This window comes from Leptonotus elevatus, chromosome 7 (assembly GCF_054856555.1).
Source record: "Leptonotus elevatus isolate MCC_2025b chromosome 7, RoL_Lele_1.0, whole genome shotgun sequence".
Taxonomy (NCBI): Eukaryota; Metazoa; Chordata; class Actinopteri; order Syngnathiformes; family Syngnathidae; genus Leptonotus; species Leptonotus elevatus.
Genome location: NC_141245.1, coordinates 5640078 through 5667598, shown reverse-complemented (window position 1 = coordinate 5667598; position 27521 = coordinate 5640078). Strand labels below are relative to the sequence as shown.

General features: G+C 41.2%; 1 protein-coding gene across 3 annotated transcripts; it reads left to right on the top strand.

Moving 5' to 3' along the window:
• Window positions 1-1154: 1154 nt before the first annotated feature.
• Window positions 1155-25563, top strand: fam131ab (family with sequence similarity 131 member Ab). Of its 3 annotated transcripts, XM_086081247.1 has the most exons (6): window positions 1514-1544; window positions 6818-6957; window positions 14359-14452; window positions 14769-14951; window positions 20340-20471; window positions 22478-25563. In XM_086081247.1, exons 1-6 carry the CDS (start codon window positions 1514-1516, stop codon window positions 23083-23085), a joined length of 1188 nt encoding a protein of 395 aa, XP_085937373.1. In that variant the 3' UTR covers window positions 23086-25563. The 3 variants fall into 3 exon arrangements, with proteins under 3 accessions (XP_085937375.1, XP_085937373.1, XP_085937374.1); XM_086081249.1 differs by lacking the exons at window positions 1514-1544; window positions 6818-6957 and adding an exon at window positions 1155-1437; XM_086081248.1 differs by lacking the exons at window positions 1514-1544; window positions 6818-6957 and adding an exon at window positions 1832-1991.
• Window positions 25564-27521: the final 1958 nt, after the last annotated feature.

The window sequence follows — 27521 nt, the reverse complement described above, 5'->3', positions numbered from 1 at the left end:
CTTTTTCCTCAACTATTAAACAATAACAAAAGATGACCACCCGCTGAGCATGAGCTGCACTACAAATTAACACAAAATACCTGTGGGAACGATATAATCCTAAATATCATACTTTTGAATATAGTTGTATACCACATTTGATTCAGATGTGTTGGACAGGGAAACTGTCATGTTTCTGTTCTGTGGGGTTGTTGTTTTTTGTGGTGCTGTGCTTGTCTTTTGTCTGTGGTTAGTGTTTTTATGTGTTCCTAGTCGCTGCACTTATCTCGTTATGTCTAACCACGTCCACCTGTGTGTGTTTTCCAATCCCCGTGTGGTCAACCAATCAGTGCTCTCACCCAATGGGGTACCGCAAGATATACATCACCACACTTAATTAATATTCATGAGTCTAGTCATACTAGACGGATGTAAACAGTCTACTAGCGAGATGTCTACTGCGCTAAATCTACTAATTCTGTCCGAGAATGATATCCCTGGTGGCAAATTCACTGGTATAGACGTCGAAGAACATACTAATGTTCAGTTGAAGAGATGGCTTGAGTGTCGAGGGGTGAAAAAGACGGGGGGAAGAGCCGACCTGATCCAGAAGCAACGTTTTTTTTCTCCCCCTCAAAACATCGTCCTACGCAACTGACATTCTCCAGTTTCAACACGCTATCCTTCCTTTACCACTATATGCCTTACGTCTTTGATAGTTGTTGAGGGTAAATTTTTCAATTCTTGCAAAAAACTGTTATCATTTTGGACATTCAATATATTGTCTTTGTAGTGTGGCTGAAATGCCACGTGGTGATGATGATGATTTGCAAATCATCGTATTCTGTTTTTATTCGTTTTAAACGAATTTTGGAATTAGAGTTTTGTACAAGTAAATTGAGTCACTAGCTTCTTAAGGGATTAAATTAAACTCATAAGTCAATGACAGATGAGGAGAAACGCAATGCCACTAGTTGACAACTCGCTCCTCTTACTGTATCTCCTCCCCTCCCCACAATGCTGGCTGACATGTAAGGCGATACCAGCCAATCACATCACATTGCGCTCCTTACCACGAGAGCAAAACAGTGCGAGGGGCGGACACTATGACGGCTATGGGTGTATATATACAACACGCGTGTGAGCTCGCGTCTGGATATCCATGTGTCGTCCTCTGATTGCTCACTACGCAGACCGGAGATTTGTACCGGTGTGGACTAGACAGACGGAGAACTCCCCCCAACATGAGCTTCTTGGCCGCGGGGGAGATCTGCTCTGTCCCTTCGCTGTGGTACTGATAAGCAACACTCAAGCAAGACAGACCCAGACAAAGTGATGGGAAACCTCCCCCCCGCCCTCGGTGTCCTCTCGGCAGCCTGACATCGCCGCCCCGCCACCACCGCAACCCAGCGGAGCCTCCTCGGATGAGAGGAGCGAGCGCGGCTCTCCTTCTATGAGGTACGCTCCCTTAGGAGAAACTCAATAGGCATCATCTATTCTGTGTGTGCAAGCTGGTCTACATGCAGCTGCACAAATGGGCTGCATCAGCTCTAAAACGCCAGTGGGTAAGAGTTGTTTTCAATTTGTTTTGCCTAACACGCACGGAAGGCTGGAGGAAGGCTGCCACTTCATTTTTGCTGCAACCTTTTGTGTTTAGGTGCAGTGAACTGGGGAGCTTGTGCAGCATGCTTTCACCCAAATGGGACACCCTCACATGCTTATTTTTGACTCATTTGGTCCATGCAGCATTTTCATTATGAAACACTATACAGTATGGCATTTTTTTTTTCCAAAGGGGGGTGTCGGGGACGTGTTAAAGGGGGGGTCTGCTGCCTTGAGCATCGCGACGTTTGGGAGAGTTGCAAGAAGCTGTTAGCGTGCACGCCAGCGAGAGGCGGAGAAACCTGAGGGGCTCCTGACATCACTGAGGGATGCTCCATGAAACACTTTTTTATTGCCGTGACGTGAAGACCAGAGCAGACACAATGGTGCTGACCCACTTTAGTTGTAAGGTAGGACGCAGTTTGTAATCTCATCAAGATTTTTTCCCCCCCATCTGCGCATGGGGCGACGTATCATTTGTTGCCAACAGGCTTCCGGTTGCTTCTCGGTTGTTTACATATTTGCTTTGGCGTGGCTTCTGTTCATTCCACGAGAACCCGTGTTGGTCTTTCCTCTCATTTCGTCCACCCTTGCGACTACACTTTACCTCATTAATTTGTTCTGATGTAACTGTAATGTTTGAACAGCCCACGTGGGGTTTACCCAACGTACGTCCCTCTTCTCCCCCACATCTCACCCCCACCCCCATTTTATGCAAAAATGATTGCGTAATATATCACTTGATGATTAGAACACCTTGCAGGCGTCTTCGCCCACGCACATGATAAGAACAGTTTCCACCTGTTTCACTTAGGTGAAACAACACTTAAGTAATTGACGTAATTGTTTGATGATGATGATGGCGTGTGCATGTGTGAGTGTTTGCGTGCGCGTGTGTGTTCGTGCGTGTGTGGGAGACGGTGAAGCAGCGCGGTCTCTGCAGTTTCCACGACAACGGGATGTACAGAGAGAGAAAATGTGTGTGAATGCGTGTGTGGGAGCAAGAGAGGATCTGATGGGGGGGGGGGGGGGGTGTATGCTTAAATGCTTATTTACTTATAATATATATAATATATAATAATAAAAAAGAATGTTGAAATTGCAAATGAGAATTTGTGCAATTGCTCATTGATAGATTAAAAGGCAAGTAGAAAAGACATGAAATGAGGTCTGTTTTTTTCTCACATATTTTTGTAATCCCTATATTCATCCATTAGAAACTGCGCAATTTAAGAGTGGCCTCGGTGCATTGTAATCTAATTGGACACCAAGGAAAGGATTTGCACTTGGTGTCATGGCCATGTCACAGCCGTCCATCTCACATTTTATTTCTTGCAGAAAAAATCAAAATAACAACTTTTCAAAAGCAGGTTAGTTACTGACATCCATCTAGTTTCTAAAGCGCTTAGTTGTCCTCATCAGGGTCGCGGGGGAACTGGAGCCTACACCCTAAAAATAGATTGGTCAAATTTACCCCCCAAAAAAGGTTACATTTGACCAATCCAGCTGGTTAAAACAACCACTAGAATGGTAGGCGTTTTCAACCAATATATATTGAAGATTGGACCAACCAATACAAATTGGTCATTCTGAACAATATATGGGTTTATCTGTGTTAGAGGCTGACAAAAAGAGTACCACTCATTGTCACACCCACCTAAGTGGGGCAAAATTCATTCTCCGCATTTGACCCATCCCTGAGGGAGCGGTGAGCAGCAGCAGGGGCCACGCTCGGGAATCATTTGGTGATCTATCCCCCCAATTCCAACCCATAATACTAAGTGTCAAGCACTCACACAGGCAAATGGGTCCCATTTTCATAGTCTTTGGTCTGACCCGGCCAGGGATTGAACCCACAATCTCCCAGTCTCAGGCCACTAGGCCACTGAGCTGGTCATACCTAGTGATCTATCTAGACACACATTTCCATTTAAACACTATATATATATTGTAATCACTTATAATAATTAATAAATACATTTAGAACACAATAAATTGATACAATAAATATATTTCCAAGTGATCTATCTAGACTTACTTTCTAGTGTTACCAATTTCATTGGTTGTTTGGCTAACCAATAAAATTGGTATGCACGTAACCACCCGGAATGGTCAATGTCTGCGCCAATCTATTGGTTAATCAAGCCAATATGAGCTTAACCTACTAGATGACCAATCCATTTTAGTCATCATTTTAGTCACCAGCCAATCGCAGGGCACATAACCTTAAACTCCACATGGGAATGCCGGAATATGTGAGGCAGTTGTGCTCATCACTCACCACTGTGCTGCTGCCAGGGGCGTAGCCATCTGGTTAGAAGTCTGGGAGGAGATCAAGTTTTGTTCAGGACTAAGCCAACTTTTATGAAAGCTGACAAACGGTTTGAGGTAAAACACAAGGACAGCAAAACATAGATAACTAGTAAAAATATCATTTGGTGACACTGTACACAACAATTCAGTGAAACAATACTCTTGCCAGCAAGCTTGTTGGACAGAAAGTGGAACGTTTTTGTTGTTGTTGTTTTTAAACATTATTTTGAAAAGCCCAAATTCTCAGATTTTAGATTTCGGATTTTCATAAGCCTCCATGGACGTAAATATATTGTTCTTTGCATGAAGGCCATAAAAAACATTGACACGTGAGGCTCGGAAAAGTAACTCACAAATTTACTGCATACAACCAGAATAAGAGCATGTGAATATGTGGATATAAAAATGTGAATTCTTCTGACCTTTAACCATTCACTCCCATTGTACAAGAATGATGTATGAATTGTTTCTAACATTAAAATAACAAGCAAGTCTGCCAATTTATGCAACAATAATGTTTTAGTCTTGGGGTCCGGCCTCGAATCTTGAGAAACGCGAGTGATAGCAGCATCACAGTTGAAACGTTGTACTTTATGACACATAGTGTAACGAAATGGTTGTGACTTTTAATCTGAAAGGGCTCTGGGTGATGATAATAATAATAATGATAACCAACTCATTCCACATTATGTTGACCAAATGAATGTTAATGACTGGCTTTGCATTATATGTCCATTTCCGATGTAATTCCTGCAAGTGCATATTGCTCTCATATTATTTGGATTTGAACAGTGCCATATTCACGAATCAATTCTGACACATCGATACACACAGACCAGGCTCAAATGTCCTCCATAACACAAACGTTCAGTATAATGCTTGCAAAGGTGCACACCTGTCAACGAAGAAAAGAAGCTTTCACAGAGGTGGCCTAGATGAAATGATACAATACACCCCACCACCTGATCTCATCACACCCAATTAAACGGCACATATTGAATTCTGCTCGGGGGCAACTTGAGCTCAGGTTTTTGACCCATGCAGGGCGCAGGATGGCTCTAGAAATTGCTCTCAATAGATGAGATGGGTGCTGGAAACGAACGGAGCAAGTTGTTCTTTTGGAAATAAGAAATGGGGGAAAGCAGCCAGGCTCTGACATTTCGAGGCCCACCTCCTAATCTTGTTTTGCAAATCTGATTTGAAGCACGGCGAGCACACTCTGCACCGTGTGGCGTGACGTGGGGGCAGAAAGGCAGTGTCGGTATGTTTCTGGTTGGGGGTTGTCAGGTGCCTTCAAGTCTGTCAAGCTGTGACGTGATCGGGGCTAAATTGGTGAACAGGTGACGTTTGCATGCGTGTGTGGGGGGCGGGGGTGCAGCTGCAATCTGTCATTGTGGCCCCGTTGTGATGGTCACGACGTGCCTGGCAACCAAATCCGTATTTTAAAAACGGCCAGGTAAAATTGCATAATTATTCCACAGCTGACATATCCTATTATTCTGTCTTTCTTCGGGTATATGTGCTACAATCTCATGAAATATGAAAGAGACTTTGGGCTGCTGCCAGGGCGTCACCTGCATGACATGGCATGGCTGTTAAGCGCATGGTGGAAGCCTCGCACCTTCCTCACAGCTCCATGTTATCTCAATGCAAGTCATTCCAAAAAGTGTACTGTAAATGCTGATGACAACATGGCTGCTCACTGGATTGAGATACAGAATTCCCACATTGCGAAAGGCATGGCCCAGCATGGTGATTGTTGGACCATAATTAAGTCTTTCGGAAAATTTTGGGGTTTACGTGAAACACATTGCATTGCATTCATTTTCTATATGATGTGCACAAGTCTTAGCTTTGTTATTTAAATGACGTTATTCACAGAAGTCATTTTGTTAATACAGCATAGACTATGCAAAAAAATCCAACAACAACACAAAACTGCAAATGCTTTTTAGAAGGTTTTACATAAAAACTTAGATAGGTGTTAGTAGGGATGTTCCAGATGACTTTCGTTTCAGGCCGATACAAGTACGAGTACTCAACTTTCTAGTGGTTACAAATACCAAGTACAGACACCACTACTAGTACTTTTGACCCCCCCCCCCCCCACCAAAAAAAACACCAAAAAAAAAACAATGACCCATATTATCCAATATGGCATTTTCCTTAAAATTGCATGAAATGAATGGCAATTTTCCAATCTTCTCATTTCTAGCTCCTGATTGTAAAACAGCCACAAGAACTCCACCGATACGGGTACCGGTCGTCGATAACCTTAAATAAGGCCAGGTGTTGGCCTGATACCTGCTTTTTTGTTTTTTGAGAGAGATCAGTATTGTTCATGTCATCATGTCATCATCATTGCGGTCTCTCTCTTTTTTTTGGGGGGGGGCTTTATACCTGCTAATTGTACTCTCCCATCCCTAGTGGTTAGGTTAGGTAGGTTTATGTTTCCAAAATCTTGAATAATAATAATAAAAGCAAACAAGATTCAGAAAAGACATACATTATGAAAGAGATATAAATATATTAATAATAATGGAACATAATGCAGAACATTATATGCATTATGTGCAATAGCGGGCGCAATACCAGGTGGAAATTTAATTGTAGAAAAGTATTAGGACATATTCCTCATAGTATTGTCGTTCAATTCCAAGCCCTCCGTGTACTGGGAAACCAAATGAACAAGCACAAATTTAGCACTTCATCATTTTGTTTTTGCTGTTAGCAGTTTGGCCTTGACTTTGAATAAAATGAAAGTTATATATACTGTAAAATGGCCTAAGACTTCTGCACAATGTTGTATGTAGAAGCAGCTGAATCTTATTTTCATTTCTACAACGACCATGATATCTTAAAAACAATATGTTGTGGTCCTACTGTGAGTTTTTATGTCTTTGGACTCTCTTCCCTCTGACAGTGGCGGTTGATGGTACGTTACGTGTGGACTGGAGCCCTTCAAGCTCTCTGTCTGACCTTGCGCTTTTGGGGAGCACGCAAACCCGCCTGGTGCGCAGACTGATTATGACAGCACCTTTGCGTGCACTGGACTTCAGTCAGGTGCCCCAAACTCTCTTTTAATGCGCTATGTCACTTGGAACAGCTATTTTAAATAAGTGCACCAGTATATAAGCTAAAACTGTATACTACCCCTTTCACACTGCACTCGCTCAATGTGAAAGAGTTGCACGCAACGAGGAATAACCAGTTGTTAGCATATTTGGAAGTGTTGGCGTAGCAGTATACCAGGAAGTAAAAATGGAGATTTTGGCGCAGGTTAGACTGCAAATCAACTAGACGTTTCTTTCATTGTTGCAAAACAAACCCCTGACTTTGCTCATTTCAAGAAGAAGGAGGAGGACATGAGCAGCAGAATAATGAATGTAACTAATAACTAATGAATAATAATAGCTAATAATAGTAAGTAAACAACGTACGATAACTAATGGCTTGGCGGGAACTTAGGTAGCTAATCATGCTGTTACTTACAAATAAATCCGCCAAAATAGCACAAAGTCACTTCGCCAGCTCCTCACCAATTGGAGTCGCCTGTCTAACGTCACAACGCCGCCACTCTCTAACAGAACATTCTCCAATTTGCAAAGGTAGCAAATCCAGGTCTAGAAAGTAAAAACCCTGCCACAGTGTGTGGCTTTAGCCCCAGGTGCTAGCTAGCGAGCTCCCCGGGAGCTCGGATATCTGCTACGGAGCTAGCTAGCTAGCACAAGGGGCTAAAGCCAAATTGTGGCAGGGTTTTGTTTTTCTGGGCCTGGATATGCCACCTCTGCGTGAGGTACCTTACCGTCTTAGGAGACGTCTTCTTGATGTGGCTCTATAGTATTTATAAAACATATATTAACATATATTGTCTACACAGACACAAACATATGGTCACAATGGTGACACTGCCTGTATTCATTGTAAAGTTTGACCTGTAGCACCTTCCAAAAATGTCACAGAGATCTCATTTGACTATTATATTATCTCACCAAATATCAAACAGACTATAGCAACAAAAGCAATTATTATGATTAAATGATTATTAAAAGATTAGCTTCATCAAAGCTAAAAGACACAGTCATTTGCCTTCTGAAGCAGAGATTATTTTTCTTAAACTCTTCTCGCCTGATAATTATATAATAAATCAAACCATCCAACTATTTATCAAATAACGCAACCATGTGCTCACTTACTCCACGAGTCTTTCAAAATGTTAACCAGTGGAATGACTCAGCAACCTTTCAGCATAATTCACAATCAACGTTTAAAGAAGGACATTTTACAGCTGCTTGTCTTTGAACTATTGCCTAAAACTGTTTTGTAAGAAGAAGGAACGAACAGCTTGATGAAATCTGCTCTTTGCAAAATTGTGGCCCAGTTTGGAGGTGGAAAAAAAACTGACTCTTTCTACCTTGCACTGCAGGAAACCCTTGTGCAATCTTGTCTTTGTTTTTGTCATCTTACTGCACTTGCTGGCAGTGTTTTGAAGTCCCCCTTTTTCTTGCAAGGTTATGCAGCTTGGAGAGTAATAACGATACAGTGAGAATATTGTTCCTTTTATTTATTTTTGTATCCATTAATGTGATACAGTGAGGCCGTCTAGCAAGAATTCACATTGGCAGCTCCATTGTATAGCTAGTGAGAGGACTGTCTATTAAACTATGTTATTATTTATCATATTTATTGTGGGAATGCTGAAACAATAATGATTGAATACTAATCATTATCAAATTATTTCACATCCATTACTTTTGATGTCATTCATCAATTAGTTTTGTTTCCATATTATCCGTTCCATATTCAAAATTCAAATTCAATGCAAGGTTTCCTATACCTCAATATTCACTACAATTGCATACAATGTCACAGATTCTTATATGGCAGCAATGGCCCAGTGGCTAGTTTAGCGGACCAGTGAATAGGAGGCGATGGTTTGAATCTCAGGTTCAAGTTGAAGTTTTCTTTTTATTCATTAATCTTTACAATACTACAATTAAATTGGCAATTTTCACATAATTAATCTTTCAATTCAATTTATGGGGTAGATGCCACGGACTTCCGACTTCCGGGTTTTACACATCAGCGCTGTTTTCCGGCCACTGGCCGCGTTCAAACACTCGCACCCCCACCCGCGCGCTCCCGCTCATCGGCGGGAGGGCGTCTTGGCTATCTCAAATGCTTCGGACACTGAGACAGACACTACACACTCGCAGCCTCGCACCCGTCGACGGGAACACAACAAAGGCGGAAGCGCAAGTACTGGGACGCGACCCACACGTCGCAAACCGGAAACAGAAACAAAGTTGATGGGTGAAAACCCGGACGTCGGAAGTCCCGCTTCCTCCGTGGCATATAGTCCATTATCATTACATTTATTATAATAATAAAAATTATAATATTATTATAAAATATTTTGGTCTATTTAGCACGGGCATTTTAACAAAGCACAATATAAATTGAATTGCGTCCACACCACAGACATCAGAAACATGTTGGTGAATGGTACATTATTGCACAATTGCACTTAGTCTATAGTCTACTATAGTCCATGTCCAGTACTTTGAACCGGCGGGCACGGTAGCGTCCGGTGTGGTGCGGATGACGCATTTGCAGGCTATTTGGAGCGGGACACGGTGCGGCGCGCTTAAAATCGGCACATTCACCAATGTATAAAAATAAATCAATTTCTTCGCACCAGCCAATCAGCTTTGGGAACGGACTGCAGTCACACACGGCGTCCTGTACAGATCTATAGTCACCCGGAAATTGTGGTAAGTCTTTACTTGTTTAAAACTGTTCATAGCAATAGTGCTAACATTAGCTAAAGTATTAAGCACAGCCACCAGAATGCAAGTGAAAAAGTGGAAGCACTCGAGGGGCATCGAAGAGAAAAGAGAGAAGGCGCTGCAGGAGAAACAGTGGTTCACCTGCAGTGCAGTACTCGGCAGTGCTCTCTTTTTTGACATAGTTTACCAAGCGACCCTCTCCTTCTCCGGTGTGCACAATGAAGCTGCCGGTACTCACAAACGCCAGCAAGCAGCAAGGCGGTCTCTCACTTCCGTGTTTGGTCTTTAATTCAACAGACACTTGCTTGCAGCGTTTATTTAATTAACTTTTTCTTGCGTCACCACAACATCCTCTTTGGTGCATTACTACTTTCAATTTACTTCATAAGCATTCAGCTATTAGCATTCAGCTTTCGCATTCCCACGCAATTTCTCCAGATATTGCACTTAGTTCATAGAGGAATCCTGAATAGTAACTTGGTCAGTTTGTGCTTGAGCGAAGCAGTATTGAACATGTATGTCTTGTCGATATTTCAAAATCCATACTCTGCATTACATTTAAAATTCAAATTGGCAAAAATCACATAAAAAATAAACACATGAATCAGATTAAATTCATCCCTTGCCCTCAATGAGTCCATCTCTCCATTTTACTGTTTTCTCTAGACAACAATCTGATTATCTGTGGATAGAAGATGGAAAGCCAGAGTTTGTTTTGTTATTCAAAAAGCAGCACATCTCCTCAGGGTACATGACACATCTCCTCCAGATTATCCTCTGTCTGATCTGTGAGCTCCGCTGTGGCACAAGAAGCTTATCAGACCTCCAGGCTGCCGTTGATACCGTCACAACCTTAGGACCGCGCCACCCCCGCCTCTTATTCTTATAGGACCCCTGTGACGGGCACATTTGCTCTCGTTTATTTGTCTGGTTTTTTGACTCATATGTTGTTGCAATTAGTGGAATTGACAGGAGAAGGTCATATTGTTGATTTTGGAATGAAGTCACTTAGCATAGCTTCTCTTCTCCATATTGACGAATCACATTGATAATAAAACTACAAAAATAAATACATCTTTTTTATGAGCTCCTCCACCCCTATGTACACAGTAAATTTCATAGAGTAAATTTTACTCTAAAAATGAGTGGTGTGAATTGCCTAGTACCTTGCGATTCGATCTGTATCACGATTCATAGGTCACGATTCGATACCGATTAATCTTGATACGAATCGATAAGTCAATTACTGCGATTTTTTAAAACTAAAATTTTGAAAATACTAATCAGTAAACTTGTACATGTACACTGTAAGATTTGTATGAAAATGTACTTCAGACTTATATATGAATCGATACGAGAATTGTGTGCTGTAATATCGTGATATATTGCCGAATCAATTTTTTTAACACCCCTACTAAAATACTATACTATACTATACTATTCAGTCAACACCTGTCCAGGGGTCCGTGCCCGCCCACCAAGATGATTGTGCCCCCTATTTGATGGATCTCTAAAAATAAACAAATAAGGACGCTGGCACACACGACCAGTATATACGGCAGGTGAGGAGTGACACATTACATTAGTGTCAGCAACCAAACAAACACTTAGCAAGTTAATGCTGTCTGTAGGATCTTCATATTAATTAGCCCCCCATGCATTTCATGTGCCCCCCTTAAGCCTGGGCTCTGGCGACGGGTCTGATTCAGTGCCAGTCTAAACTAGAGGAAACTTTATAATTGGAAGAGATTAAAATATAAAAAAATAAAATAAACCACTCAGAGATTGAGGAACGATCACACAACCTTCAGGTTGGGAGATGGTCAATGCTGGTCCTACTGGGTGACAGTATATCACTGGTGTCAGGTGGAATCCTTATGCCTCCGACCATTTTTGGTCTCCTTTTGGACACACCAGCAATGTTATCCAACAGTAGGCGTGACATAGCTCAAGTGATAGAGTGGCCACCTGTGATGAGGGTAGTAATGAGAGCACACAATCACCCTTTAGTGCTTTATCGCGAGGGAGAGCAGTACTTGATGAGACACAAGCATGAAGTTGAACAACCAAAGTTTTTTTATTGGCTGATCAAGTCCAGTGCCCCCGGCAGCAACCAACAACGATCCCTCCTACCTACTGTCCTTTTAAAGGAAAGGGAGGGGTGCTTCCCTCAATTGCAATCGGTCGCCCTGGCCCGCTTGCATCACTTGATTGGTTGACAGTCATTCAGTCCAGAAACTCAATTAGGTGCAGCTTTTCTAATAGCGCAATTAAACATGCATGCAAATAAACTTTTTTTTTTTTTAATGAACATCAGCACATTAAAACAGCATAAAAATGAACAAATGACACATTCTACTAGAGACAGCATGATTATTACACATCTCCCATGCTGAAGGTTGTGGGATTGTTCCTGAACCCTTGAGTGATTTTTTAAATTTTTATTTAAATTTTTTCTATTATTAAATACATTATTTTACTCTCTTACGAGTGTAGAGTTTACTCTAATTAGAATGGGACAGAACAAAATGTACTGCTATATTTTACGATCTCAAGACTGCAGATGAAAACGAGGCTTTTTGCTAATTCTGGCATAATTACTGAAATGTTTATTAATATGTACTGTCCCTAATACAAATAGATCATAACTCATACTGTGTACCTGCCTGGTGCCTCTGGTCTGAGCATCAGAAACTACTTGAGGTACTGAGGACTAAGTGGAAACTCAGAGGGAATTGGGCCTTTTCCGTTGCTGGCTCCTACTTTTGGAATGACCTTCCGTTAAATGTTAGGCAAGCCCCCTCTCCCCCCACTTTTTAAACTCGTTTAAACTCGTCTTAAAAATACTGTTTTAGCGTTTTATGGTCTCTGCGGTATTTAGTGTTATCAATTTATTTATATTTTATTTATACTTACGTACTTATATTTATTAAATTATTTATTTTTGTGTTACTATCTTTTGATGTACCTCTCTTTTTTGCATGACTTATTTTTACTCCAGTACAACACTTTATATGCAGCAATTGTTGTTTTATTGTGCATTCTAAAAAATAAAGAGTTGAGTTGAGTGGTATATTCTCTCTCTACGTTATATACATATTCATTGCAAAAGCCCTCACACTGTGTGACAGTTCAGCTGTGCTCGGCCGTGTTGCTCAGTGTGTGGCGGGCCGAAAGGGCAGCACCTGAAGCTGTTTATTCGTGTCTCCCAACACAATCTGGACCTGTTGAGATAAACATATCCAGCTCAAACCGTTGTGATCAGCCAAATGTTTTGCCCCATATTGAGTATCAGTACAGTCAGCTCAGCTCTGCATGTGGTCTCTGGTGCCGATGTGCCTGGTCCTCATGTGAACGCCGCTTGCACCATAAGAAGTGACAGATGAATGATCTCGTCACCACCTGATACTCTCTTTGTGGGCTTTGAGAGTCCATCTTTTGTCCGCTGGCTCGTTCCGGAAACGAACAATCAATGGCTGTCAACTCAAAGAAGTGTACTTTTTATTTTTGGGGGGGAAACATTTTTAACAATAGTTCAAGTTTCATCGTGTTGGAGAAATTGTGGCATGCTCAGAAAGACCGACCTGGTCTTTTGTCAAATTTGATAGGATGACCTACATTTATCTGGCACCGTTTTCTCTCATTCAAGAATGAGAGATTGTGTTCAATTGTGGTGGGAAACTCGTGCAAACAGATTGTGGAGCATCAGGAGCAATTGGTGGTTCAGTATCTTGATCAGAAGGACAGGGATTTGAACCACCAAACTTAAAATGACTGAACAACCCCTTCTTCTTTTGAGCCAGTATGCACTAAAATGTTCTATTTTGAACAACAAAATACAACATCATTTTCCAGGAGTGTCCCAAACCACCATATCTGACATACTTTTTTACATAGAGAGAGCCAGAGATCCAGTACAAGAGTTGTATCATATGGCTTATTTTTCATTGACGCTGCCAGATATGTATTATTCGAGGAATACATACATCGGTTATATGAATGTTTAGTCATTTCAGAATTGGAGTGCAATTTAGTCAACATTTTTTTAAAAACAGACCACAGGTAATAATTATCATATGATTTAATTTCTCCTGTTGAATCATCAATGGTAAACTTTCTGATACTTTTTTTTGTGGGTCATATATTTAGTTGTTTAGCGCAACCCTACTACAGATATTCAGCCACTTGAAAAACATGTGAAAAAAAATTGCTTAGTACAATAAGATAGTCAAATATTATATGGATAAAATTTTTGTTTTAGTGCTATCCTAATTACAGTAGCAGGTTTGCATGTAACAGGTTTTTTGCTCAAGTGTACACGCTAGCTATGTTAGTTGCTATGCTAACTTACTAGTAACAATCTAGTTATACTGTAATAAAAGAAAAGGTGATAATAGATATTTCTTTTTCTGATGATATGAGTAACTGGGTTTATTTGGTTTGAGTGACACAACTCTTTTGAAAAATAGAAGAGGACGTTGCCCTTTTTGATGTCAATTCTGCTTAGTCATGTAGCTCCATTTTTTCCCCGCTCCTCCACTAGTTGGCTAAGAAGGTTTTTGTAACAACTTCAGGGCATAAATAAAATACTTACTAATAACAATACAAATAAAATCAGCCCCAAGAAGAAAAAAAATCTGTCTTAAAATGTCACCCTGTTTTTTCATCCTTCCAGGTGAATGTTGATGACTCCATTGAAATGTTACCAAAATCAAGGCGAGCTTTGACCATTCAAGAGATTGCAGCATTGGCACGATCTTCCCTGCATGGTGAGTTTGATGGAGCTTGTACACAAACTGACACACAGGGGAACCTAAAAGGCCCAACGTCATCATTTTGCACTCTAAAAACAGTTGGGTCAAAAATAACCCAAATTTGGTCAAAAAGGGATTAGCCTACAACTTCTTTCCCTCTGGCCAGTTTACAAATTGTACAACCTTAATACCATTTTCATTTTGAGTTTCCAGCTTCATCTTCGGATTCTTCTCACATTGTTTTCACGTGTACAAAAGTTGAAGAAGTCATAACATGGGATTTCGATATCAAGACAATGCAGAAACATAAACCTTCATGTTTGCCTCGCAGGTATTTCCCAGGTTGTGAAGGACCATGTGACAAAGCCCACAGCCATGGCACAGGGAAGAGTGGCCCACCTCATCGAGTGGAAGGGATGGTGTAAGCCAATGGAAGCGCCTGCAGCCCTTGAATCGGACTTTAATTCTTATTCCGATCTCACCGAGGGAGAGCAGGAGGCACGCTTTGCTGCTGGTAAGACCTTGTTTGTGGTTGTGCATTTTGCTATGCTCAGTGTTGACACAGTGAGTAGTTTTAAAAGTAGCTGCTAAAGTAGATTACAAGTTAATTCATTCATTATTTTCAGCGGACACTTACAATTCTGCCTAACATAAAAATGGCACGTGGTTTTGCCAATTTTTGTTGGAAGTGCATTGCTTGAAGATGTAAATCCGTTCCCTTTATTTATTTTATGTTCCATAATGTAGGGTTGTTTGTTGTCTGCCTGTTGGCTAGTAAAAGTGTGTGTACTTGTTAACTGTTAGTTTTGTTGCATGTACCAGACCATTGCTGAATTTTGTGTGGCTATCCTCGCGTTGCTCACTTCTGCAGTCTATTAGCTATTATGTGCTACTGCCTTCCCGACAAAGAGACATACTACAGTCGTACATTCGGCCATGTGCCTGATGTTACTTACTACAGTGGCCTTGTAGTAATTGTTTGCTATTCTTTCTAAAAAGTATTATACATTTTGACAGCTTTATTTAGCCACAAAGTAACACATTAAATCTTTGAATTGTGATTTTAATCAGACTGCTATATTAGATCTAGTCATGCGGTACGTTACTATCGTTGCTCAAAATGGCAGCCGTTATTGAGAAACACATTACTGGCATTCTATGTTTCATCCAACTTTTCAAATATGAGTACAACAGACTGATGTTTTGAAAAAGATCTCAATGGCATGTAACGGCATAGGGGAGCTTTAGAACAGGTAGCCTACTACTACGGTATCCTAAATTATGTACGAGTTTACCGGCATGATTGAAATGGAATCTGTCCCCAAAGACTGTGCTAATAGCATAATTACTATTCCCTAGTTTGAAATCCCAGCGGTGATCATACCGGCACTTTTCCATGGATGAGACTTCAAACCGTACTAGAGCAGATTATAGATCGTGACTGACTCTCTCGAATAAACCCATAAGCACTAATCCATCATGCAAGCCTTTCAATGAACAGCATCTGCCATGTAAGCAGTCTGCAAATGTGCAGTGCCCAAGCTTGTGTTGTCCAAAGCTGCACAGTCATTTATTTCATCATCAAAAACAGCAACAACAACCAAAAACCTGAGTCAGGCTGTGTTAGTTTGCCTCTCCTTACCTTTGTGATATTGTCATCAAAGTGCAACAAGTCGAACCAAAATAACAGTAGCCTACTTTTTATTACAATGTGTAATGTCAGACGTGATCAGTAAAACTAATTGACATTCATTGCCATTCATTATTTTCCTTCTTTTATTTCCCCTTGATTTACTCCTTGCTGAATTCATTATCCTCAACCCCGCTTTCCACACTCCCGATGTCTCTTACATCACTCTATTTATTTATCTCATCCTTTCATCCGGTTTTCACCTCGTCTCCAGCGCCAGCCGCTCGCTCGCTCCCCGCAATGCAGACTCTCAAGGTTAATTTGCTCAGTAAGGTTTTGCTCGTGGCGTGTGCCACCGTGACTGAGCGCTTTTTCCGACTCTTCTTTCCTCTCTCCTCTTCCATCTTACAAGCTTCCTCTTGTTTTCACCTGTGTTTGTTTCCTTTAAGCGTGTAAATTATGGGAAATGTAATTTTTAACTGCTTGTGTAGAAATAGTTGGGCCTCTGGAGTTCCCGCCCACCTGAAAAGTGTAATAACGCGACCAAAGTTATTATAAGGATAACCTGTCAACAGTAGTGATAGACGATAATCGGCCTTTTTACGAATCTGGAGGCCGATAAAGTTGGTATGTATCTCACTGAGTTAATGCTTTTTAGGGTTTTCATCAAGATTTGTAAGATGTTTACAGTTTTTACTTGTCGTGAACACATTTTGAACATGTTCAGACAATTCTTGACTGTGAAGATCTTTTGAAACCTTTACAAACCTTGATGAAAACCCCAAATTTGCTACATTTCGCATGCATTTGTCGCTCAGTGAGATACAGGGAACTTTTCATTTATGGATTTTTTGAAATTTCCACTTTACAAAAAAATTATGCTGACACTAGGAACTCCCTACACTTTTCATTTTTATAAATAAAAAAAACCACAACACCCCCCGGATATTATGTTGAAATTTTGGAAAACTTTATTTACATTTTAAATAATTAAAAAAGTTTTTTAGGGAACGATTTACGTGCTTAGTTTTTAATTAGCTTAACACATGCTGTTGGCCGTGGAAGCTCCCTGCAATTTTTGCTATAATTTTTAAACAAATCTAATAGTTCTTTATATGTTTAAAATTAAAATAAAAGTGTATTTATTTATTTTTAATTTTGACACTAGTATTTTCTCTTGAACTGCAAATGAATATCAGCTTGAAATATCGGCTACCTTAACTACTAATAATCAGTATCAGTATCTGCCTTGAAAAAAACCATATGGGTCTATCACTAGTCCACACATAATATTTCACCTGACTGTATGGCAGCAAATATGCCCCCTCATAAAGGACCATGCAGTAAAACGACTCAATGGGAAGTGTGTTCAACAAATATTTGGAAGCTGTTAACAATCAAGTCACGCAGATGCGCATGAAACAAGGAGCTGCTGCGTCCTGTTATCTTGTCAGCAGTCCACTTGCAGCCTGCTGGTGATGGCGTCGCCGTGGGTGGCTGGACACACTGTGGAAATGTCACTAAGCGTGTAGGTGTGTGAGCATGTTTGTGTGAATTGGAAAACATGATCGAAGGAATATTTGGTTGTAGGCGGACTAACGGAGAGTTTCTTGGACACACACGCACATTTTGCAGTTTTAATCCTGTGGTGCACTTCACGCTGCATGTTTATGTAACAGTGTGTATGTGACGACGACTGCATGATCGAGTGTGTCAGTGTGCGTTGCTCTGCTTCAATGGCCGTGCCAGAGAGCGAGAGCGAGTGCGAGAGAACTAAGCTGTGAAAGTACAAATGTGTGCTGCGTCTGCAGATTGGCGTGGCATCTCTCTTCCAGTTTCTGGTGCACATTAGTGGAACAATGCGGAGAAAGTGCAAATGGCCTTCCTATGTTTAAGGAGCATAATGTACATACTCAGTGGACAATTCAGGTACAGTACCTGAACCATAAGTGCTCGATATGCTGGAGCCTATCCCTGCTGGCTTCGGGCTGTACACTCTGAACTGGTTGCCAGCCAATCGCAGGGCACACAGAGACAAACAACCATCCACACCTATTGACAATTTGGATTGTTCAATTAACCTGACATGCATGTTTTTTTGGAATGTGGGAGAAACCCCACACTAGCACGGGGAGAACATGCAAACTCCACCCAGGAAGGCCGAAGCCCGGACTCGAGCTCACGTCCTCTGCACTGGGAGGCAGACGTGCTAACCAGTAAGACCAATAAAAAAAAATAGAAATATTATAATTATGTAAGTTCATTTTGGACCAAACTGATTTTATTTATTTATTTATGTTGGCAAAAACTTGAAGTTGGAGTGCAGCTTGTCGATCATTTATTTGTATTTTTTGTACAAAACAAGAAAATGTTTAAACGTAAAAAACAAAATATTACGACAAACACAATTCTTTGAAACACTAAGTTCCTTTTGGATGAAACAAACTGTTTTAAAGCATTTTGATTTGATTTCCTTGTTTTTTTCAATATGAGCTTTTGTCATTTTATTAGTTTCCGCTAACCAAAATAACCTTGTCTGGTAAAGAACAGCAACAATTCCTGCCGAAAGTGTGCTACGTCAATCTATTTGCATCCACTCCGCCAGATAACCAGTACGGCAATGTTGCCCAACTGGCAGACGCAATCCTGGCTGAACTCAGCAAGGAGATCAGCTTCCACATCTGTTTACACTTTCTGGCACTTGCAAATGTTTATAGTAAATCAGGTGCTGTGTTTCCCAATCCGTCCGTTGTTTGTGAATCTTCTTTCCCCTTCTACAACAATCCCCTTCACGGTGTGCCTTTTCCAGTTGCCTCTCTCAAAAAAAAAAGAGTCTCTTGCATCCCCTTTTGTTTCATTGCATTCTCCGACTCTCTTTGTGGCAGCTTGAAATCTGCCGATATCTGCGCCATCATGCTCCGCTCCTGTCTTTCCTCGTTACCTGCATTTGCTGTCCCTCCACGTCCAGTCACTCTGCCGCGTCTGCTACCCTTCCACTTGCGTCCACACGTCAGCCGATCTCTCTATAAATCAGCGCAGCTGCCTCGTCAATATGTACCCGCCCGCTGCCTTGGTTCTCAATTAAGACTCTGAATGCTTCTCATCTATTCCACCTGTCCCCTCTTTCCGCTTGCGTCCACAGAGACCACCTCTCCAAAAAAGAACGTTTTAGTTGTATCTGCTGCGAAATGTCGAAATCACAGTTTTGATTTTCTCCCCTTTCTGTAGCGAGGTCTTCAGTTTTAGCTGCATACGCCGTTTGTGTTATTATTAGGTTGGGGGGGGGGGGGGGGGGGCTCAGACCATCAGGTCCAGCAGATGGTGCTTTTTCTTTTTTTCTTTCTGTCTTTCTTTCTTTCTTTCTTTCTTTTTTTCTTTCTTTCTTTCTTTCTTTCTTTCTTTCTTTCTTTCTTTCTTTCTTTCTTTCTTTCTTTCTTTCTTTCTTTCTTTCTTTCTTTCTTTCTTTCTTTCTTTCTTTCTGTCTGCATACATTGGATCAAGATGTGACTTTTGGAGACTCAAAAGCACTTCAGTCGTGAGAGTGGATAGGAATGGCAGCCAACAAACTGCCGGAGCGGCTCTGTGGAAGATGATGAGAGCGGCATTAAAAAAAGATAGCTAAAGTGGAAGTCAACCTTAAACATTTCTTGACAATATATTATATGTGACCTCACTAGTCTAAACATGACATTCTGATTAATATTACATTTGTGGAATGTGACTTATGCCGCAAAATCCAGCTGTTTTTATCCATCTCAGGGGGCGGCCATTTTGTCACTTGTTGTCGACCGAAGATGACATAAATTTTGCTCAGGTGTCAGGTTACAACCAATCATAGCGCAGCTGCGGAAATCAGGTGAGCTGTGATTGGTCGTTGCCTGAGCCCTGAGCAACATTGATGTCATCTTCAGGGATGTTGATGAATGAAGGTATTGAGCATTCTGGACAAGCGCATCCCAAAGGATGAAAACGAATGAAAGTAAGCCAATGCATTCTCAATTATTATTATTCTTGAATGGCTGATGATATTTTTGGTGTACGTAACACCCACAAGGCCTCAGCATTAGACACTCTAAGTGCACCTGCTAGCTGACCGCGGGAGGTCATCGTCTGTAATGGCAACGTTTTATAAAGCCACTCGATTTACAATCACTGCACTTTGCTCCTGCCTGTCAAAAAGCGCTGCAGAACATGGAGGCCCATGCGTTGCCACGGCGACCATGTGTTTCCACCTGTGCGGAGCTGATGTATGTGCGGTTCGTGTGTTTGCAGGTGTCGCGGAACAGTTCGCCATTGCCGAGGCTAAACTGAGGGCTTGGTCGTCGGTCGATGGCGACGATTCCAACGATGACTCATACGACGAAGACTTTCTGCCCGCTAATGAGCCCGCAACGCAGAGCACAGGTATTCGCAGCACGCACACGCACACACACACACTTCACATAGATTTGGTTCCCACTGTCCTCATCAATGTCCATCCTGCTCTCTCGTCCTGTGTCCCACTGCCCCACTTCTCATCTGCTTGCAACATTATTTTGCTCCTCGGCGTAATTTGATATCCTCTTGCAACTTTAATATGATTTCCTCTCTTGCAGAGGAAGCGTGTGTCACACGATGATGTGTGGCCATGTGTGTGTGTGCGTGTGTGTTCAGCAAAGCTTTCATCTTGATTACGTTTAGCCACCAATAACTGTAGGTCATAACAGCCAGCTCAGTGTTGTCCATGTGTCTTCCTCCAGAAATCTGTGGCTTCGGATGGATTGTTTAGTTTTTTCATTCATCAAGTCTGCATGCAAACAAATCATACCCAATATGAATGGACAGTCACAAGTATTTCTAGCTTCTGTATGAATCAGGGTGACATGAAGTATTACAAAAGTAAATTGATTGTATGTTTCCATTATGTATGTGTATATACAAGGGCGTCTTAGTTTGACATGGAGTGATGTGACCCAAATTTGTTTCTACTCAATGCTACAGCAGAAATGAGAGAGATAAAAGTGCAGTAGTAACAAAGGTGTTTTTGTACTGTGTGATGACCTTGAAAGCTCGAATGCCGGGATGGTCATACACGGATGGCCACCTCAGAAGTATTTATTTTCACCAGAGTTTTTTTTGGGGGGGGGGGGGCAATTTGTGGACTGTTTTAGTGCATATTTGTGCTCTAATGTGTTACATGTCATGCCACTAGGCCACTCCCCTTAAATGCACACATCCAACATACTAATTGTTCTGTAAAGACAGCAGTGATGTTTTATGAAACCATTTTCCATTTACATTCTCTTTTATTCAGCATTGATATCACACATCAAATATTTTTGGGGGGCTGAAAGGGCACTGCAAATCATTCCACTGGGAAAATGGATTTGATATAGAAGTAACATGGTCATGGAACAAATTCAACAGGTAGTCCTCAATTTTCGAACACAATGGCTTCTGAGAGGCTTTCGAGTTGAGACCACATTCAATTTTGTTTTAAAATTTAATCTTATTCAATTTAAAAATCTATATATATTAAATACACTAAAATACACTTTCATATATACAGTATATACTTACGAAAGAGGATTATGGCCAGTGAAGAGAGAATAAAAAAGTTTGGCAGGATTCTCACTTTATTTTCAGAATTCTCAAGTGAGAATTCTGACTTTAAAGTGAAAACAATAGTACGACTAATAAACAACAGAATTCTGACTTAAGTCTCAGAATTCTGACTTTATAAGTCTAACTCTAAACTTTTTTTTTCTCTTCACTGGCCCTAATCCTCTTCCGTATATAATGTATAGACAAACAGTCTACTGTCTCTTCATAAATTAGATTTATATATATATATAATATATATATATAAAAGCTAACCATTATTTTAATAATCAATTACTGTAATCTGTCAATCTGTCTGATTGATTGATTGATTGATTGATTGATTGATTGATTGATTGATTGATTTTTATGCGTATCTTATCTTTCATAATGCATTCCAACTCAGCTATCTTGAACTCTGCACTCAATAACTCCTCCATAATATATATATATATATATATATATATATATTATTATATTACTGTGTATATATATAATTTTTTTTACAGTTCATTATACCATAATAAAAAGAAAATTAATACGCTTACATAGATGGTGGAGGAGGAATAAGAGGTGGATGGAGGAGTTATTAAGTGTGAGTTCAAGACAGCTGAGGTGGAATGCATTATGAAAGATGAGATACACATATCAATCAATCAATCAATCAATCAATCAATCAATCAATCAGACAGATTGACAGATTACAGTAATTGATTATTAAAATAATGGTTATCTGCTTACAAAAGCAATTGTTGCTGCATTCTCCGTTGAAAACTTTTTTTTTTCTCCTTACTGTTGTTAATGCTTGCATTGTGTCTCTTTCCTTGCAGATGTGCCATCATATCCTCCCTACTTAAAGGACTTGATCCACAGCCAGCTTTGTCACCACCTGGGTCTGCGCGGGCCGTGCTGCGAGGGAGGCAGCGGGGAGCCGTCCCCCACGGCGGGCTCGCCCGACACCCTGCGCTCCAGCCTGTGCAGCCTGGACGAGCACCACCCGCTCCTGCGCGACCACCGCGGAGCCCACAGCAACGCCGCCGAGTTGGCCGCCAAAATCCTGTCGGCGCTGCATGGAGGGGAGGAGCTTCTCCTCGCCCGACTTCAGAGGGTGGGGTGGACGGCGCCCGGCGGGAGGGACTGCGCTTTCCACAGCCTCGGCGGGAGCGGGCACGGCGTCGAGCCTCGCGGCGGCCAAGAGTCTCCGGCGTATTCTATGTCTTACTCAGAGACGTACCTGTCGCCCGGGGAGGATGACGACACCCCCTGCAAGGACTACGAGGCCACCCTGTGCCAGGCGGAGGCCAACGGGGAGGAGTTCCCTCCGGATTACGAGCCCAGCAGGAGGATGTCTGACGTGGCCTCCTCGGGGGTCGTTTCGCTTGACGAGGACGAGGAGGAGGAGGAGGAAGCACTTCAGGGCGAGTCAAACCAACAATGACTCGTCTCGCCAGCCTCTACCCTCTCGATCATGACACCAATGTTTGAAACATTTACTCCTCTTTATCATCCGTCTTTGCCTTACTCTCAACATTTCAACTGCATTTCTTAAGAGTCATTCTCCGTCACTGGCGGAGCCAGACTTTTCTAAAAGGAGGGAGTAAAGGTACTTTATGGTATCCAAAGATTAGGCCAAATAATTATTTTCGTTAACAATTAATTTCAATCGGAGTCTCTAAATGTTGAAATCAGGCGATTACAATTAATCGCGTGACTTCAATAGTTAACTCACGATTAATCACAAATTTTGTATCTGTTCTAAATGTACAATCAAATGGACAATATTTTTTTCCGAAGTTTTCGTACTCTCGTAACAGAGTGGAAAAAATGTTAAACTAATAGAAATACGGCTGCATCTTTTAGCCATTGACACAGTAATTTGATAATAATTCATAAAATTTAGTTAATTTAAAAAATATGTGCTGTACTGTAAAAAAAACCGAGTGTGATATTGATTTGTGTTGAGGTCATTTTTCTGCCACTAGATGGCATAATTGCATTTGTAAGACAGTGACAGCTCAGTGCATTTTTCTTTTCATATTAAGAGCTATCTAATCTTTAACATGAAGAAACTTGAACGTGAAATTCTGCACATTTTTAATGTGCTGTTTATTAACAATGTACAAAATGTACAAAAAACATTCGAAGTCTATTAACAATTAACAAATCAGTGTTTAACATGAATGAAATTTACACGCACACACTTTTAAGGAACACGTTATATTTTCTCCCCTTGTATAATTTTGCGTCTGGCTCCCCCAGTGTTCTCCGCATCAGCTTTTTTTTTTTTTGCAAGCGTCCAAACAATCTTTTTATGTGCGTGAGAACTCAAGTTCTGGACTTGTTGCAGTAGCCATCGCTCTATTGACCCCCCCCCCCCCCAAAAAAAAAGACAACACAGACAGAATGACTGAGTCCACAACTCTAAATTTTTCTTTGCATGCAAATGCTGACGTTGATGGTCCGACCTGAGCACGGTTTGTAATCTCAGCTCTGTATGACCCAGCCTGACCCAGCCTGACCCACCCACTCCCGCCTATCCTCTCCTTTGCAAGAGACAAACCAGAGCATCCTTTTGGCATGGCTTGCCGAGTATGCCAAACTATTTATTCCCGTCACTACCTATTATGAGCAAATGCTGGAATGTTTTTACAGTGACGGGACATATTATGAATTCTAAAATTAAAAATTAAAAAAAAGATTTGTCACAAAGGATATAACAGAAATGAAATGCTTTTATTGTACTAGTTTTCTATCACTCATCAGTTGTTCATATGATATCAAATGTGGTTATAATTGATGGACTGCAATTCTGTGGATTCCTGCATGGGAGACACAAGAAGGTATTTGATGTCTTAAAATAACACACACTCACACACACACTGAGCATCAGTGGTGACGGAAAATACAAAGAGAATGTTAGCGTAGTGACTGCTGGTTGGTGTCGAGTGAGAAGTGAAGTAGACTGAAAAGGCAGAAAAGTATTTTTTTTCTGTGAGGACATGACTTGCTTTGGAGATTTTCTATATTTTTGTATACGTTGTCTTGCTTTTATCTCTCTGCCTCTGCGGCGTGCTGGTGTATGTGGTTTCTTGCACGAAGCTATAATGTGGCTGTATATTTCTCCTTTTCTTTCTTATCACTGTGTGATATCGTCTACTGGGAAAACAACAACAGATGTGAACAAAACTATCTTTTGGATTTCAAGAGGATGCCGAGTCTTTTACAGTTATCGATCGCCATTTGCTTTACAAACATTTTCAAATGTACCTGTCCTGTCTTAAAGGAGAAGTTAACCCAAAACATTTCTTTAAAATATTATGTTCTGTCACAAGTCTAAACAGGGCATTCTAATGAATATTGCGCTCATGGAATCTGAGTTAACTCATTCGCTCCCAGCCATTTTCACTGAAGCAATCCCCTTCACTCCCGGCTGTTTTACTGGATTTTGACAGATTTTGCAAGGCCCACAGAATATTGTGTTCTATTGCTATAAAAACATGGAACCTACCAAAAGAAACATTAGAGTCTCTTCTTTCATCAGGAAAAAGTGTTTGTTTTGTTGTTTCCGTTTTGCAGCAATTAGCATTAGAATATTAGCTAAGTTTCATCATTATTCACAAATCTATTTAGAAATGTGAGTAATTGATGTTTTTTTCAACATGACCCTGGTTGATATATTTTGCTCTGCTGCCACCTACTTAATTACCACCATTTCTTCAACCGTTCTTTGAGAGTCTGCATCAAAGCCTGCTGTATGCTGTAGCATAAAAAACAAACAAACGTATAAATACGTCTTTGGGACACTTAACACATTTAAAATAGAACATATTCATACGTTTTTGGGAGCAAATTAGTTAAGCAGCAAAATCCACTAGTTTTTATCCATCTCAGGGAGCAGCCATTTTGTCACTTCCAATCGACTAAAAATGACATCACAGTTGCTCGGGGCTCAGGTAATGACCAATCACAGCTCGGTTTGTGAATGTCACATGACCAAACAGAAAACAGATGAGCTGTGATTGGTTGTTATCTGAGCCCCGAGCAACTGTGATGTCATGTTCAGTTGACAGCAAGTGACAAAATGGCCGCCCCCTGAGATGGATAAAAACAGCTGGATTTTGCTGCTACACAATATTAATGAGAATGCCGTGTTTACGCTAGCACAGTTGTATAAAACATATTAGAAGAAATATTTTGTGCTGACTTGCCTTTTAATAACTTCAGAAAAGCTTTGACTTTGCATAATTTCTCTAAACTCTTGGTTGTAATGTTTGCAAAAGGGCATGTTATGTTTCTGTGATTCACGTGGGAGATGTGTTCAAGTTCCCCCTGAGGGAATCTCATTCATACAACTCAGGAAGTCTCATCAGACCGCAGCATCAGTGCATCCCACCAGCATGCATTAACACCACTCATCGCACCTTCGCCCCGTGTGTGTGCGTGTGTTTGTGGGTGGGGAAGCCTTGTGTGCTTATGATTATGATGCTTTTTTTCTTTTTACAAAATATGAAAGCACAGATTAGGCTCCCTTAGCCCCTTTTCAGTTGTTTCGGAAAGCCTCAATGTGTGAGTCTGTATGTGACGTGTGTGTAAGAATGTTAAGTATTGTAAGATGTCAGCAAGCTCGTCAAGCTTGCGCTGTTGAGTCCAACGATTCCCTTTAAACAAAGCCTGGCAATGGAGGTTGAACTTTTACTGGTGCTGGAAATTATATATTAAAAAAAAAAGAAGTATGAATTGAGAATATATGATGTCTAACGACCGGGGTTGGTGTTGCCGCATCTACTGGATTGATAGTAAGAGACAGCAACAACTCAGGGGGTATCACTGAAGCTGTGCCTTTTATTTCTCACCTATGACCCCACCTCCCTCATCATCATGTCGTCCGCACTGTCACCACTGTCCGCAGAAATGCCACGTTGGCCTTTCATTTCAACGTGGCAAAGTAGATCGAAACAAGGTCGGCTGCTTGTCGAGTTGGAACATCCTGCGTTGCACCTCGTTTTGACGTCATCGGCCTTTTCGCTGACATTAAAAGTCGGCTGATGCGAACTTGTGCTTTTGTGCTGACGTGACCGCACCGCTGGCCCATCGTCCTCATTTGTCAACTGTCCGTCTCGTTGAGTGTTACACCCTTGTCCAAGGCTCTATGTGAGTGCGCGTGTGTGTGTGTTTGTGACATTCAGCATCTTAGTCTACTGCATTTTCTGCCTCATTTGTCTCATTCATCATACATTCATTCACACGCTGACGTGTATGTTTGACAACTATTTGTCCTAAGATAAAATCCCCAAACACACGCACACACGCAAGCACCCAGCCAGTTTGAGGCCCCCTCTGCTGTCTCCCCCGTCATTTCCTTCAGCCTCCCCGTCTCCTTCCCTCCCATCTTCTTTGTCTTGATGCCCGTTTCCTCGTCGTCGTGGTCCATGTCGGCCCACACGTGTTCATTGTGTGACTATAAAGACTTCTAAATGCTACCTTTGCTGACAGGCAATTAGCTCGCCATGATAAAAGACAGCACCTGACGAAAAACGGATCTCCTCGTTGTCAGTCTGTCTTTTTCCACTTTGGGGGAAATGATGTCGTAAAGAAGGCACATTTATGTTGCAGTATACGACTTTCTTCGAGCGTGGTGGCCCTTCAACTTTTGTTGAAAGTGAATGTATGAAATGAACAGAGAAGAAGAAACGGTAAAAGCAAGTCATTGAAGTCCAATTGAATGTACTGTGACATCATCGCCGTCTGACATCCATCACTCATCCACTCCATCACACCTTCAACTCCCTCTAAAATCTCAGCCTGCATTTATTTGTTTTTTTTACCTCTTGAATGATTTGCTTCCTATTTTGGCTGAATGTAATTAAATGAATA